The sequence below is a fragment of the Vigna umbellata genome, chromosome 11 (assembly GCF_029865625.1).
Source record: "Vigna umbellata cultivar VRB3 chromosome 11, Vumbellata_1.0, whole genome shotgun sequence".
NCBI classification, from domain to species: domain Eukaryota; kingdom Viridiplantae; phylum Streptophyta; class Magnoliopsida; order Fabales; family Fabaceae; genus Vigna; species Vigna umbellata.
The window spans coordinates 31449725-31466549 of NC_142175.1; the positions used below are offsets into that span (position 1 = coordinate 31449725).

Consider the following 16825-nt stretch of genomic DNA (forward strand, 5'->3'; position numbering starts at 1 on the left):
ACTTAAAGAACGAAAAATATATTTAATTCTTTATTTAACTGATAAAAGATATTACATTTTTGTTTTCACTCTTGTGACAACGTATCTAACATTTCCAAGTTTCTTGATATGGTTAAAAACAAAATACTTATGCTTGAATTTATATTAAGTAAAAAGTTTATATTATAAAATAGATAAAAAATTAAAACATAATAAACTTCTCTTTTAATTTATAAGTCTTCTATTGTTTACTTAAGAGTTTAAATTTATCTTATTTTTACAAATTAATTTGTAAGTTGAGGTTGGTTATAGTTTATATATTATAATTTGTTCTTCTTTTGCATCTTCACGGAGAGTGGGAAGTGTAATTTTTTTCTCTCCGTATGATTTGGTTTGGAAGATTCTAGATAGACTGATTCAGAAAGTTTGTAAATTGATGATCCAGAAGTTCAAAGAGTTTGTATACAATCTAAAGTTATTTAATTTTTAATGCCGTTCATTATTATTTTTGTAATGTTTGTAGTATATGTTATGTTATACACATTTAACAAATTGATAATAAACATGAAATAAAAAATAATATAATGATATAATATGTGAAAAAAAAAGTTGATGATCAATTAATAAACTAATAATAATAATGATAATTCGGTCATAAAATTGCAGGAAAAATTCACAAGAATGCAAATATTCATAATTTTCTCTCGTAAGTAAAATCTATCTGTGCATGTTATTAACAAATGCAAAGCGAAATCATGAATTCAATAAAACATTATTTGGAATTAAATTTAAAAGTTAAATTTTGTTCACGTATCAAATTTAAATACGAACTTAAAATATGTAAAAGAAATTAAGTTGATTAGATTATTAATTTTTGAAGTTTTGAATCTAAAATGTATGAAAGTTGAAGACATGAACTAGCTGAATCAGTGAAGAAGGAAAGAGAAGTGTGAATTCGTGTTGAGTTGTGATAGGAATGAGATGAATCAGTGAAGAAGGAAAGGGAAGTTTGAATTTGAGTTGAGTCGTGAATGTGAATGTGAATGTGAATGTGAATGTGAATGGGGAATCAGAAGCAGAAGTGGACGCAAGACGAAGAAGACGCGCTCATCGCCGGAGTTGAAAAGCACGGTCCCGGAAAGTGGAAGAACATTCTCAAAGATCCTCAATTCGCCCCTTTCCTCACTTCTCGTTCCAACATCGACCTCAAGGTAAATCCTTTAACCCCGAACACCTTTTCTTATCTTCAATCTTATTACAATTGGGTTTCGGTTAGGGTTAGGGTTGTTACAATTCCCTCTCTTTCAGGACAAATGGCGGAATTTGAGCGTCAGTAACGGTTCTCAAGTCTCCAAAGACAAACCTAGGGTTCCCAAGCTCAAGGCTCTTCCTCCTCCTCCACCTCCAACTGCTGCCACCTCCTCCACCGCCACCGCTCCTCAAAACGCCCTCCCTGCTCCTCAAAACGCACGGACTGAGGTCGCTGCCCTTGATTCTTCTCCGAATGGTCAAGATGTCAAAAACCCTCCGAGGTATGAAAATAGCACTATGTATGTACTCTCTTTTTTAATTTGCGCCAGTTAACAGATGTTTGATGCTGTATTAGCAGTGTTGCAGTCATTATTGTTTTACATTCATTGGCCCTCCAATTACAAATTCGAATTCTTTTATTATGAATATGAAAAATGGCAACCTATTTGTTCTGCCAATTAAGATCATAATCTGAGGAGCTGTCTGTCGATACTTTTGTTCTTTTATCAGGTATAATGCAATGGTTTTTGAAGCTCTATCAGCACTAAAGGATAATAATGGATCTGACCTAAGTGCCATTGTTAGTTTCATCGAGGTCAGATGAAGATCTTTGTTACCAATGTTTCGATAATATTTGTCAATGATATTACTCTATCTATATTTTGTAAAGTTGTTAGAAGAATACTTGTTTTTGAGATTATGATATGGGTTTTACATTTCAAAACCTAGAATGGAAACGCATGTCACTTTCAATATGTAATTCTGTGATCATTATCATGCTTTATAGATCTGGAGATTTTAGTTCCAGCTGTTTTTTTAAGTTTTCTGACTTAGCAAAGCAGTCTTATTGGAGAGTAATCAACAATTTTTTGTCTATCAATGTATAAATATTTTGGGTGGTAACAACCGTAACTCATCCGTTTGTCATCTTCACTTACATTTGGGTATTTGAGATCAATTCTTGAACTCCAAGACCCTGCTAATGGTTTTGTTTAGGCCCTGCTCCTTTTTTATGGCGAAGAGGGGAATAAGAAAATTACTTTAATATGGTTTGCTTATTGTCTATATTATCCGTTAGTTTTAAGTATTTTTATTTGAGAATTTAATTTGTAACAAGCACTACACATAATACTGCAGCAAAAGCATCAGGTTCCTCAAAATTTTAGAAGGGCATTAAGTACAAGGTTGAGGAGGCTTGTTAGTCAAGGGAAACTTGAAAAGGTAATATAGTTTCAATATGGTGAATTGGTGATTTTACTGTATTGCATATTATAGTTGAGTGTGAGCCTTGGTACAATGGGTTTGGGGCTTTTTTCTTACTGTTTCAACTACTGGAAACAACATCTCTGCTTGGTAGAGTAAAACTATATATATCTACTCTCACCACTACTCAATTCTAACAAGGTGGGAATCTCATACATTGGACTTTCTTTTTCGTATATTTTATTGGTTTTTCTCATACAGTCAATAATCTAATTTGAGTTCCTTAAAGAAAAGTTATAGAATTTGTCACATGTTCGTAATAGGAGAAATACATTCTTATATTGGTGGGAGAAAGATATGTATTTTGCTTATTTATTATGACTACAACCTATTTTTTCCATAACTTGTGATCATCATTTATGAACTTTTGATATGTATATGCAGTACCGAACCATTAATTTTTTCTTTTTACATATTTACCAATATTGTGTATTTATGCTTTTCTTCATGCACCAAAATTGCACACACTCATGGACACACACATGTGAACACTTTTGAAATTGTAATAATCATTTATTGACTATTGGTATATTTAGGTAATTATAAAGCAATTAGTAATGTGATCTAAAATATTTGCACATTTATTTTTACACAATCATCACACCTATGTACTGTGTTTCGCGGCTTCCATTTTTAGGACTTTTTATGTTTCTCTTCTTCCAATAGGCTATAGGCTCCCTCCCTCCGGGGACTTTTCATGCAAGCATAAATGTCATATTTAAGTTAATGGTCTTGAAGCTTGAAGCATGTCTCAGTCTTGTAGGATTAATCTACTCTTTACCATCTACAGGTACAAAATTGTTACAAAATAAAAAAGGATGTCGCCTCTGGTGCAAAATCACCTCCACCGAAACCAAAGGATGTCCGGCCACGGCAATTACAACCACAACCAGAACGGCAATCCCCAGCTTCTGTCATTACGGCATCTAATGATACAATAAAGGAAGCTGCTGATACTGCAGCCTACAGAGTTGCTGATGCTGAAAGTAAATCATATCTGGCTGCGGAAGCAGTAAAGGAGGCAGAAAAAATATCATTGTTGGTTGAACATAGTGATTCAATGTTGCAGCTAGCAAAAGACATATATGAACAATGTACTATTGATGAGCTAATTTGTGATTTTTTAATCCTTTTGATTGTTTTTTATTACTATTGATCTTGTGGGTCTACTCATGCAGGTTCGCGTGGTGAAATTATCCTCTTGGCTTAAGATGGTCAACGAAAAAGGTCTATGAATAGATTCAACTTGATGTTGATTTCTATATCTAAAATTTTGTTGATTCAATGAATATATATATATATATATATATATATATATATATATATATATATATATATATATATATATATCATTTTTTGGGTGTATTGTATCAGATTCATTTAACAATTTTTATTCCTAAAATTTGTATGGAAAGTCATGTTTGTAGGCCATGCATATTTTCTATTCTTTAGAAGTATTATTGGTCCACCAAATCTGTCCAGATTTGGAACCAAAGTTTATACAACAGACTTATTTATGTTTTTTTTAGCGTTGTAATATAAATCATTCTTGTATATTGGATTTAGTGGTCTAGAATTTATCCATCCTATGTAATTCTTTTATTTGAAAGTGAAATTAAAACATAAGATAGCTACGGGTGATGTTAAAGATTACTAAACCATCAACGTTTCTCTATGGTTTAGTCTACACTCTTGCAGTAATTGAAGTATTCACCTGTAAAATATTAGTTTGATAAAGATTTTATATTAAATACAACAAAATTGTATCTGATTTTGATGTTTGTTTGTAATGATTTTTTGATATAGATTTAAAAAATCAAATTGCAAATATTTTTAATATTTATTAATATTTCAATTGGATGTGTAATTTTAAAGTATCTTATGCTATTTATTTTAAATTTTGAAATTTGGAAAAGATTTTCCTAATCGAATATCAAATAAGTTTGCCAGTGCTAATTTTTAATAAAGATTATTTTTATCAATTAAATGTAAATGCAATAATTTCATTCGCCTTTATCATTATAATTGAAATTGATGTGCTAACATTAAATTTTGATGCTTTTTAAAATTTTCAAACCACTCTTTAAAGATATTTCTTTTAGATGTCCTTCGAAATGTAGTTGACATAATTCTTGGCGGCTTCATAAAGTGACGTGTTCTGTCATTAAAATTTCAAGATTTTGAGAAACATGAGGAAAGGGTAATCCAATGACACTGTTCAAATACATGTTGAGATGGCTAACATGCAGTAAAATAAGCTATTACTCTGCTCTTACAGTCCAGTAACAAAATCCCAAGCTCTACAGAAAAAAAAAATATAATAAGACAAACATATAAGTCAGAACAAAAGACAAATAAACAGGAACTAGAAATCCGAAAGTTATACCAGTCTGTGGTATCATCACAGGTTTGCCTCCAAGGTCTTTGTAAAACTTGTTTGTTCAAAAGTAAAAACAAAATTTAAGGTCCACCTTGAACATCACATAATTCGCAACCATACAATGTCTACAACAAAACCACCACGAATCCCAAATCATGCATAACACGACAAATTTAAAAAAGTTAGCTACAGAAGCACAAGCCCAAGCTCTGACGGCTTCAATGCATGCCTTATTCGGTAGTTGTAAAGATAATAATGAAGTTTTCCATCACCTGGTCCAAACTTGAGATCCCTCAAAAAGGTCTCATTCTGCATGACATCCAATGCATTGAAAACATCATAATCCTTCTGTTTTGCGACAATGAGAGCATCATTCATCAGCTGAAGCAAAGGAGTGACAGTGGAAACATTATAGAATGAATATGCTGCTTTCAGAAGTGAATAACTAGGGTGGCCAAGGATAGTAGAAGGAAGTGTGTAAAAACTACAGAAGTCAGTGACCTCATGAGTTTCGGGACTTTCAACTAGATAACTATCAATAACATCGTCCTTTGGCAGAAGCCAATGCTCCACATCATTTTCATCAAAATCGGGTGCAACAACAAAACGGCTTAAATAAGTCCTAATTAGCCTTGTAACTGCGGGAACATCATGAATTTCCATTTTTCTGAACCCTGGGGTGACTGTTGATTCTGGCAGCTTGTAAAGCTTGATGGTTCGACTCATTGTCATTCGTGCACCAAGCCGAGAGAAACCAACATCAATTAGCTTCTTGGGGTTCAAAGATCTGTGCCAGTATTGACAAGTTGCTATTGGTGTAGGAAGAATTACTCCAGCAGTATAAGCTGCCTGCCACATATTTTCCAGGTGCACCCTCCTGGTCACCTCTTTGATCATGACAGGTGCAAGCCTCTTTGTTCTAAGTTTCTTATGGACACACAGGAAATTGATCTCTGCCATATGAACAACCTCATCACGAACTCGGATTCTAGCAGGAATACCTGTTATGAAAGCAACCATCTTCTTGGTACTTTTAACACGAACACCAATATGCCAACTCCTAAAATATCCAGGAGGTTGCAGAGCCCAGCGCAGAAATTCCTTCGAGTACTTAAATCGAAACATGTTCTCATCATCCTCAACATAGTTATGAGCAAGAAGGTTGTATACTTCATCACACATGTCCTCGGAGTTGATGTCACAAGTAACCCATTCATAGTGGTCAGGAAGGTTGTAAGGTTCTTGTTTGACCTCAGATAAAGGGGTTGGAAGTTCAATAGGGCCTTCTGACAAACTGGAGTCTCCTATATCCTTGAACTGCCCGACAGGTTGGGTTTCCCAAAATTTATGTCTTTTTTCCAGGGAGAGAGATTCTTGAACTTTTTGTACTAAATTATCCAATGCAAGATCACTTTCAGCTGGTGCATTCCCATCCGGGTTTGGATTTTGTGTTTCTTCAGGTGATCCAGAGGAAGGATTGCTGTCAACCATTTAAAATGCTTTCAAAATAGCGGTCTGAAAGACAAAATAAAGATTTTTCAGTAAATAAATTTAGTAGGGCAAAGCACAATTTTCTCTTAATTCCCGCAACTTCAGTATTCCTTGATCAATGCCTTGTGGACAACTATTTTCTACTTCTATTCTCATCAATGAGCAGACACCAATATTTTATATATATATATATATATATATATATATATATATATATATATATATATATATATATATATATATATATATATATATAATATAAAAACCCAAACTAATATTTAGAGTTAAATACTGGCCACTTGATCTTTATGATACAATTAAAAGCCAAGATCCAGTGTGGGCCAAAAAAAGAAATACAAATGTCTACAAGCTATCTCCCATTCTCATTTCAAAGGGAGAAAACATACAACTTAACTCTTAAAGAAACTTGAGTTATTGCTGAAAGTATTCTTTGAAATGTGAGATCACATGTAGGTGAAACAAGTTGTCATACTATGAAATGCTTATTTGATGGGATCAGAGTTGCACTAAAGATAATAGTTGGTATTTATTTTCACATAACAAGTTAACAACTTCGGCACAAGTTCATCAGCATGGGCCATTATGAATTTACTTTGCATAGCCACTATTAAGATACTTGAAGCAATGCTTGAATGTTTAAAGTGACATGTTCTAGTTGGAAACGGCTAATTCAGTGAAACAAGTAAAATTAGCTTTGGCTTTGGTATGCAGAGGATAAAATAGCCAAATTGAAATTCACCAAGTGAAATCTAGTACACTTCACAAATAGAATTACGTATGATAACAGAATAGGAAAAAGTAAAATTTCCAATAATCAACAATTCAACAGAATTAATGTTTCCAACATTCCTCTTCAAAACAGGATTACAAAATTCAACACCAAACAACAAGATCCATTGTTTTATTTTTTGGTTTGCACCAAAAATAACCCCCAACCAATAGTCGGAGATCCATTATAGTCCAAGGCAAACTTAACACTGACTAGAGGATCCATTCCCATCAGGCTTCTTCAGGTGATCCAGAGACAACCGTCTGCAATTTTCTTAGAACGGCAATCTGAAAGACAAATTGACTATGTTCCAACAATTTGATAAAAGAAGATAAAGTTTTCCTTAGCACTGAGTGGTGCAAAAGTGTTCCTCTATCTTTCATCGGTAGGCAGAACAACACCTAACCAAAATTTTACCTGACTAAACTGATTCAATCTGTTGAGCTTCCAAACAAGTCCAATCAGTCCATTTTTAGCAAACAAATTTATATATTTATTTCTTAGAATTTGAATTTGGGCATAATTAAACTCCAAAAACTAATTTATACGACAAGGGTTATCCCCTTCCTATATTCACTATTTTAGTCATATAAATGTCCAACACAACTGTTCAATAACCCAACACTCTATTTTTCATTTCTTTGGCGCAAAAACAAGAAAGCATGTTCCGAACACATGACCAAACAGCAAAGCTTGATATATATATATATATATATATATATATATATATATATATATATATATATATATATATATATATATATATATATATATATATATATATATGTTCATCTAATTATATCTAAAGCAATTTTGAAAAAGGGAAATGAAGTGAAAACGAAGAAGGCTAAGAGCATCTGAATGGTAGCAAATTCGGATGAGCTTGATCAGGATTTTGAGTAAAGTAATTAGTAATGAGTGAATGAATTTACCTGAGAGTGTGAATGAATGAAGCAGAAGAAGGAGAAGAATGGAATCAACCAAAACTCTGAACGATTTCCTGAGATCCCGATGTTCACATAGACAAAGGGGTTCGATTCCCTACTTCAGGCCTTTGCTAAGACTATCCAATGGGCCAGGCCCATAAAAAGTTTTCCTAGACGAGCCTATTCTCAGTGGAAAATTCCTTCCTTCACCCCCATAATTGCTTCTTGCACCTATAATATTAAAAAAAATTGAAATAAATATATTTATTGTTTTTAAACTATTATTAAAAACTGTGTTTTATTTCTAACTAAATTATAAAATATTTAGTCTCTTTATTTTATGAGTCAATGTAAAATAAATATGTCCAATAGATTATATATATATATATATATATATATATATATATATTTATTGTTTTTCACATGAAATTTATAATAAATTAAAATATAACATTTCCGTATTATTTATAGACAAAGATATTTTACATTGAATTTCTTAAAATACAAAATATAGTTTAGGAAATAAGCATACTTTTTTTCGTAATAATTTTTGAAGATATAAAACATATTTAACCTAAAAAATATCGATTTTCTGTCTTTAATATTAAAAGTTACTATAAATATGAATGAATAAAATGTAAATGAAATCATTTATATATACTAGTGAAAATATATATGTCATGTGAATTTAATTTTTTTTATGATAATAAAAGGTATTAAAATTATTATTATTGTTATTATTATAACTATAAAATTAAATATAGAATAATTTGATTAGTTTTTATTTATTTTGTAGTAATTTTTTAATTAAAAGAGTAGTTAAGTTTTAAAAATTGGTTACATAAAAAAATGATTAAATTTGAAGAAATAATTACTTTAAAATAACTATTTCAGTTTTAAAATATGTAAAAGATAAAATTGGAAAATAAATACGTATACTAAAAAGTTATGAACAGTAAATGATAAGAATATCTTTGGACAACTTATTTTAAAAATATTACTCCGTTTATTTTAAATATTAAAAAAATCCTCTTTATATATAGTAATGATATTTTGTACAACTTATTTTAAAAATATCACTCACTTTATTTTTAATATTGTATTATAAAATTGACATTGTTTATTTACATAGAAACTAAAATAGTTATTTTAAATGAAAATGTTTTTGAAGTATTTTTGTTGGTCATTTTTAGAATAAATAAATAAATTCCCTTGTAGCATCCTATCACATGACGTTTCTATTTGATTATCTATATCAATATCAAATCAAAATAAAAGAAGGAAATAGAAATATAAAAGAGATGTTATTTATGATTATCGATTGATCCCAGAAGGCATCTGAAAGGGTAAACGTGGAAAGCTATATTTACTGTTCTGCCCCTTCCTTCCTCGTTCCTATAACACTCCCTCTCCCTCTCTTTCGCCTCCCTTTAACTCCACGGTGCAGATCCGAGGAGTTACCCCTTTGCTCTATTTTTCTCTTTCCTTATTCCAATATCAACCCTTCAAGCTTCCACCAGGTATCTATCTTTTTTTTTTCGATTTCATATATTATTCATTGTTCATTCTATTTCTCTGCTATTAATCTGGGCGTGATCTATGTTTTCTTTTCTCATTTTAATTCTACCCGGAATTTTGTGATTTGTTATTTATTCGTGTGTTAAGCTCCCAGACAAAAAGATCGTGTTTTTAGATTTAAGAGATTGCGGGGGTAGTGCATGTCTGATAGTTTTTTTTTTTTTTTTTATCAGCAGAATGATGTGTTGATTTGTTTTCTGGTGCTGTGAAATGTTATACACTAAGCGAACTTAAGTTTTCAATGATCATTTTGTTTTTGTTGTTTAGTTTAAGTTTGATTTTGGCACTGTTAAACTGAATCATGGAGGAGTGGGAAAAGTTGATATTTGACACTGAAAGATCTGTTTTTTGGGTATGATATGTATCCTTTTTTCCCTTGTGAATCTCCTGACATCAGAGACAAACAGAAGTTTAATGCTTGCACTTCTTCCTCCTGTGTGTATTTCAAGTTTGGCTCATCTGTTAAATATGTCCAGTGGATGATGTCTTTTTTTTTATCCATGTCCAGTAGAAACTCCTAGTGGAGGCATTGGTGGGTTAGTTATTTGTATGATTATTTGGTTCTTGTATTGTTTTGCAACTATTCGTTTGTTATTTGTTTCAGTTTCGTCTTATTAGTTGAGTGTATGGTCTTCCTTTTTGACAGAGGTTTCGCTTTTTCCAGTTATGGCAGGTTTGGCTCCAGAAGGAACACAATTTGATGGTCGCCAATATGACGCTAAGATGACTGAATTGTAAGTTCCTGTACTGTACTCTTCACTTGTATTGTAATGCTTTTGTTATTTATTAATTAATTATTAATGTACTATTTCTGTTAATTGTCTTGCAAATTAAATACACAGGCTTTCCACTGATGGGCAAGAATTCTTTACCTCTTATGATGAAGTCTACGACAGCTTTGATGCAATGGGATTGCAAGAAAATCTTCTGCGAGGCATATATGCTTATGGTATCTACTGGCAGATTCACCCTCTTAGTCTAAGTGCTTATTCATATTTGTTAGTTTGCCAAATGCTCTTTGAGACTCTTTAGCATTCAATTAAACGGATAAATAAATTAATTTGTGGCAGATTGATTGATGTTATATGTTGTTTCATTAAAGTCATTTAAATTTATTGTTGTGTTTTTATTACCAATGATCAAGGATTGGGAGTGGTTATACTTTAACATGCTTCAGAGTGTACATGTTAAATTAGCATAAACCTCTTTCGTTACATATTTATGACTGCAGTTTTTGTGTTTTAAATTTACCTAATGTACTTATTGGAAAACAACAAAACAAAGTGGGTACAAGGTAAATGAATGTAATCTTGAGATTTTAATTGTTTTGAAAATGATTAGATATTTCGTGAGGATATTAATGATGTAATTCTAAAAGTATTATTGTTACTCTTGCTTCTGTTATAACAAAATGATGTGTTGGTGTTTTATTATTGTTCTTAAGGTTTTGAGAGGCCTTCTGCAATCCAGCAAAGAGGAATTGTTCCTTTCTGCAAGGGTCTGGATGTGATTCAGCAGGCTCAATCTGGAACAGGAAAGACAGCAACATTCTGTTCTGGAATTTTGCAGCAGCTTGATTATGGATTGGTTCAGTGCCAAGCTTTGGTTTTGGCACCAACAAGGGAGCTAGCACAGCAGATTGAAAAAGTTATGCGGGCTCTTGGTGATTACCTGGGTGTTAAGGTTCATGCATGTGTTGGTGGCACAAGTGTCCGTGAGGATCAGCGCATTCTCCAAGCTGGTGTTCACACTGTTGTTGGCACTCCTGGCCGTGTGTTTGACATGCTGCGGAGGCAGTCTCTCCGCCCAGATTGCATAAAGATGTTTGTTTTGGATGAGGCTGATGAAATGCTTTCACGAGGTTTCAAGGATCAGGTTTTTGTTCTGACTAGTTTCCACAATTTAATTAATACACCAAACTTGGTTCTCATGTACTTGTTGATTATCTTATTTCTTTTGTTGGTAAATATCCTGGAAGTTTGAGGTGTGAATTCCCATATGTTTATAAAGCACAAATAGATAAATTACTCTCCAAAACTTTTATGCAGCGAAGGCCTATGCTCATTATCTTCTATAGGAATCTATAATATGGTATATTGCACTTATTAATTACCTCCAATCTAGCTTAATTTGAATGCATGACATAGATGGGGAGGGTTATGAGACAAAATACAATAATTGTTTATCTGGACTGGACAGAGGAATTTTCTGTTCTTCAATCAAAATTCGTATCCGTGAGAAAGGTAAAAGTTTGTGTATTTTCATTCATGACATTGAGAATATGTTGGTTGGTGTTGCAGATCTATGACATCTTCCAGCTGCTGCCATCCAAAATTCAGGTTGGGGTTTTCTCTGCTACAATGCCACCAGAAGCCCTTGAGATTACAAGGAAGTTCATGAATAAGCCAGTGAGAATCTTGGTAAAGCGCGATGAACTGACCCTGGAGGGTATCAAACAGTTTTATGTCAATGTTGACAAGGAAGAATGGAAGCTAGAGACATTATGCGACCTTTATGAGACTCTGGCTATCACCCAAAGTGTCATTTTTGTGAACACCAGGCGCAAGGTCGACTGGCTCACTGATAAGATGCGAAGCAATGACCACACGGTCTCTGCCACCCATGGTGACATGGACCAAAACACGCGTGACATCATCATGCGTGAATTCCGGTCCGGCTCGTCTCGAGTTCTCATTACCACCGACCTTCTGGCCCGTGGCATAGATGTGCAACAAGTGTCTCTGGTCATAAACTATGATCTGCCAACCCAGCCTGAAAACTATCTCCACCGCATAGGCCGTAGTGGCCGATTTGGAAGAAAAGGAGTTGCTATAAACTTTGTCACAACTGATGATTCCAGAATGCTGTCTGATATTCAGAAGTTCTACAATGTGACTGTAGAGGAGCTGCCATCAAATGTTGCTGATTTGCTCTGATGACTTAATTTTTGTTCTCTATTAAGTCATCAGGCCTCTTTCTATTGTTATCTTGTGCTCATTCTCTCTCTCTCTCTCTCTCTCTTTATATATTTTATCCACATTAGAGATCAAAGACATATGATCTGATGCTATTTGTATTGGATTCTATAAATTTTGTTTAATCAATCAATTAATTAGCAGGTTGTTGTTTGAAGCCTGCATTTACTTTATTGTCTTATCTGTATTTCTTTTTTTGCTGCACTGTTTGTTTCCGTTGCAAATCTTTTGAGCATGCAACTTTTAAATCAGATTTCTGTTAACTATATTTAATAGACAGTCTTGAAAATTAAACACATTTATAATTGTGTGGCATGTTAGATTATGAACTAAAACAGATTAATAACAAATAAGCGAATAAACCTTTCATTAATTCAACAATCTCCAATACCTTATATAACAGAATATGAAAGCTATTTGGATTGACAATTATAAAATTATAAATAATATAGATGAAAGGTATATGATCTTTTAACTGTTGTAGATCATATTATGTTCTTTTTTAATTCTTTCTTCTGTTGGAAATAAATAATGCTTACATATTCAGAGACGTGAATTATAATTTCTTTATGTAATATTTGTTGGTTATTTGTTTTAAAAAATCAATAATTGTAAATTTTTAATTTGATTTGATCTTATTCATATTCTATCAAGACAAAATGCATTAAATTTTATTAAATTTTTTCTTAGATAGTTGGTTTTTTTTATTTCTTTTATTATATTACACAGTACATTGCATATTTTATTATATTTTAATAAATAATTCTTTTATGTGTTGTGACCAAGTTTCTCCAAAAATTGCAAACCCTTCTTTCCATTCGTTTGAAAGTACTGGAAGTAGCTTTAAAACTGCTTAAACATGATTTCTTAACGTACGTTTCAGATGTGAACCAAACACTGCACAAGAGAATTGGAATATGTTCCCAAATTTTTATTTTTAAAAAATGCTCACGCCAATGATAAAAAGATATATTTACTCAGAATCTATACAATTCAAACATTACTTTCAGTGCTGAATTATTGAAGTAAGGTTAAGAAAATGACAGCACGAGAATAATATCGTATCAGTTAGTATGAAAAGGATTGTTTCAATGGTAGGTACTGCCACTGATAAATACTAATAACGAATAATACTATGCACTTTCCACCAAAGCTTTAAGATGAAGTTTGGTACAGAACTCTAAAATCAACTCAAGAGAAAGAAGAAACTTCTGGTATTGAAATTAGTCACTTGGTGCTACCAGAAGAACAGAAGACTATGAAATCTGTTAGTTTCTTGTACGAATTTCCTTTGGTTGATACAATAGTTTCATTTTGGCAGGTAGCTACATTAATGAACCATATTAAAGTCATTTTTCTCGTTAGATGTAAATAACTACACTTGAAAACACTTTCCATGCCTTTTGCCAATAATTTCAAGCTTTCTGTTTATATATATATATATATAATAAGTACTTGAAATTGTCACCCAGATTGGTGATGTCAAAGACAGAAACATGTGGGATGATTCATTAGATTTTAAGATACTATTTAAGATGTGGAGTGTGGACCACAATTGACTAAAAAAATCAGAGTGGTTTGCTTGGTCTTGGGGATTTTGTAAAATATATAACAGGAATGGGGAGCCTCCTCTGTCACACATTCACTTTATATACACATGAATGTCTAATCTCTTCATTACTTATGTCTTTTATCCACTTATGTGCATAACACCAGATTCAAAAGCCATTACTGTAAATGTAGAATCTTGATCTTAAGTAACATAATCAGTTAAAGAACTTAAAAGTGGAGGAAGTAGGTTCCGTTAGAATTTTAAGTGAGTCTAAGTTTTATATCGGATAGAAAAGAGAAAGTAGAGTGTCGATTGAAGATTCATTAATTCATTATCTTAAGATTTTGGATAAAGGACAGTGTCAATCTTTTATGTAGTTAGATTCAGATATCACTTATGTTGTATCTTTCAGTGAACCACTGTGGTAATCTTTTGAAGTAGTAAAGTTCAGTTCTTCGTCTAACTAACTTCTCAATTAGTACTTTTGCAGAAATCATTAGTAACCCAAAGAACTATAAGAAGTTAATGTGCTTTTGCAAGTTCACAACTTTAGCTAAGAGGGCGGTGCATTAACTAGTATTTTGGGAAAAGGGCATAACCAGTTTTATCACTTACACGTGTAAGAGTTGGTCAAACAAGAATACCTTAAACAGTTATGCCATGTTGAATGCCCCCACAGACTCCATTAATAAAAACGACAAAACAAAGAATAACATTATCTTTTTCATCTGTCTCCTGTTCAAAGATTTGATTATATGAAGTTGGGAAAGAGAAGCAATGAACAGCACTGATATAATACAACTAGAAAAAAGCAAAACCAACCAACCGACCAACCTACCATCTCTTTTAGCTTCGTTCTTTCTCTCCTTAAAACTACACATCCTTAGTTCTTCACTCTTGTGTTTGTGCAGTGTGGTTTTCACCATGGAATTCAGATCCAAATCATGCAGGAGTGAGAGTCTGCAGATTGAAAACTACAATGGAGGAAGGGTGGCCCCAACAGGTATGCAAGATCTGAGGTCTTACAGTTACAGTGCAAGTTATGGTGCTTCTGCATATCCATGCAAGATAGGTAAGGAAAAGGAAGTGAAGGTGGATAAAGGGAAAAACATAGCTAATAAAGTATCAAAAAGTTGGAGCTTCAGTGACCCTGAGTTGCAGAGGAAGAAGAGAGTGGCTGGCTATAAAATATATTCTGTGGAAGGAAAAATGAAAGGCTCACTCAGGAAGAGTTTAAGGTGGATCAAGAACACCTACACAGAAGCTGTTCATGGATGGTGGTGATTAATCGGTATATAGTTATGCAGAATATAGTAACATACTACTTTTTGTTTCTTGTATTCTCTTGTGATTTACTTGTTTTAAGGTGGATTCTAAATCTATTTAAACCGAATTTCCTTCCTTATAAAGGCTAAAACTCCTCTCATGTATCCAACTCCATCAAGTTCCTCTAAGCTTTCAGGGAGGCATGATCTGTTTTAGCAGATTGATGCTCAATTTCAAAATAGGAATGCATGCTCAACAATTTTATTTTGATAGTCATAAAGAGAAAACAGAACAATACTAAATGGCCTTCTGGTGAGTGAAAGTATTGGACAAAGTTTAATTTTTTTTTAATTTATACGAAAAATTAATAAATCTTGACTGCATAGATTAATCAGTATTTATGATACTTCAGACTTTAAGTTTTTATTTTTCTTTTCGAGAAAGAATCATTAGAGAAAGATTACATCAATGTTACCCGAATCCAAACCAAGTTCGATCCATATAAAAGATGAAAACAAGGATGCAATTAGTTTAAAGTTTTGAAAGCTATGTCCCCCTAGCAGCTATTATAAGATATTCTGTGCTTTTATCCAGTCATATTTCAGTGCTTTTTTTCTATTATGGTACAGGTGAATGGAAACCAGACTATACAATTTCAACTAAGAAAGAAGGAGTATCAAATGAAAGCTTATTAGTTGAAGAGAGATTTGGCTGTGTTATTCATTCTGTTTCACTCTTGCATGTGATATCAACATATCTCAAGAAGAGTTAGGACAAAACTTACGCATCTACAATTTCTATGTAAACTATACTGAAAAAGTGTGCTAAAGTTTACACAGTTTTGATGAGAGAATGAAAATGGAATTTGCATTGAAGAGTGCAACCTAATATAATAGTTGGGTTCAATATTACAATATATCTTAACATATATTGATTAATTAGTTTCAAACTATATGATCCCAACAGCCCCACAAGTGGGAGTCCATGAAAAACACTTCTAGGGTGGTGAGAAGCCTAAGGAATGATGAATTATCTATAATGCCTCTCTCTCTCATTATTTGGATACATAATCTTGTGAAAGAGAATTTGGCTAAAATATATAAGCAGTTTGAATAATTCTCATGCTATAAATAATGTATTATTAAAAATCGTCAATTTTTATGATAATTACTTCACAGGACGTATTTAAAGTATTATACAATTAGTGGATTATGTACAATATTTACACTGGTGTATTAAAATTAAACGCGTAAGTTCAAGTCACTGATATTTTGTTTATTTTATTTGAATTGGAAAGCAAAGAACTTGTCTTGCAATTCAATCTTAATTGCTTATGACTTTCAAATATTTAACAATTATAATTGGAGTGGCTGT

The 16825-nt window shown here is 32.4% G+C and overlaps 3 protein-coding genes and 1 pseudogene across 5 annotated transcripts; 3 read left to right on the forward strand and 1 right to left on the reverse strand.

Moving 5' to 3' along the window:
• Positions 1-797: 797 nt before the first annotated feature.
• On the forward strand, positions 798-4047 carry LOC124823786 (telomere repeat-binding factor 5-like). Its single transcript, XM_047296088.2, has 6 exons — positions 798-1190; positions 1288-1511; positions 1741-1825; positions 2368-2451; positions 3284-3587; positions 3672-4047. The coding sequence occupies exons 1-6, from the start codon at positions 1041-1043 to the stop codon at positions 3701-3703; spliced, it is 879 nt and encodes a 292-aa protein (XP_047152044.1). The 5' UTR covers positions 798-1040; the 3' UTR covers positions 3704-4047.
• Positions 4048-4688: 641 nt separating this feature from the next.
• LOC124823783 (glycylpeptide N-tetradecanoyltransferase 1 pseudogene) lies at positions 4689-8185 on the reverse strand (annotated as a pseudogene). Of its 2 annotated transcripts, XR_015782815.1 has the most exons (3): positions 8087-8185; positions 4880-6388; positions 4689-4793 (listed from the first exon to the last, which is right to left on the reverse strand). The product of XR_015782815.1 is annotated as a glycylpeptide N-tetradecanoyltransferase 1 pseudogene, transcript variant X2 (transcript). The 2 variants fall into 2 exon arrangements; XR_015782814.1 differs by lacking the exon at positions 4689-4793 and having other exon boundaries at positions 4828-6388.
• A 1221-nt stretch (positions 8186-9406) lies between these two features.
• LOC124823782 (eukaryotic initiation factor 4A-10) lies at positions 9407-12806 on the forward strand. The gene is made up of 5 exons (XM_047296081.2): positions 9407-9600; positions 10323-10392; positions 10501-10607; positions 11103-11533; positions 11959-12806. Exons 2-5 carry the CDS (start codon positions 10325-10327, stop codon positions 12592-12594), a joined length of 1242 nt encoding a protein of 413 aa, XP_047152037.1. The 5' UTR covers positions 9407-9600; positions 10323-10324; the 3' UTR covers positions 12595-12806.
• A 2047-nt stretch (positions 12807-14853) lies between these two features.
• LOC124823780 (uncharacterized) lies at positions 14854-16326 on the forward strand. Its single transcript, XM_047296080.2, has 2 exons — positions 14854-15476; positions 16081-16326. Exon 1 carries the CDS (start codon positions 14963-14965, stop codon positions 15467-15469), a length of 507 nt encoding a protein of 168 aa, XP_047152036.2. The 5' UTR covers positions 14854-14962; the 3' UTR covers positions 15470-15476; positions 16081-16326.
• Positions 16327-16825: the final 499 nt, after the last annotated feature.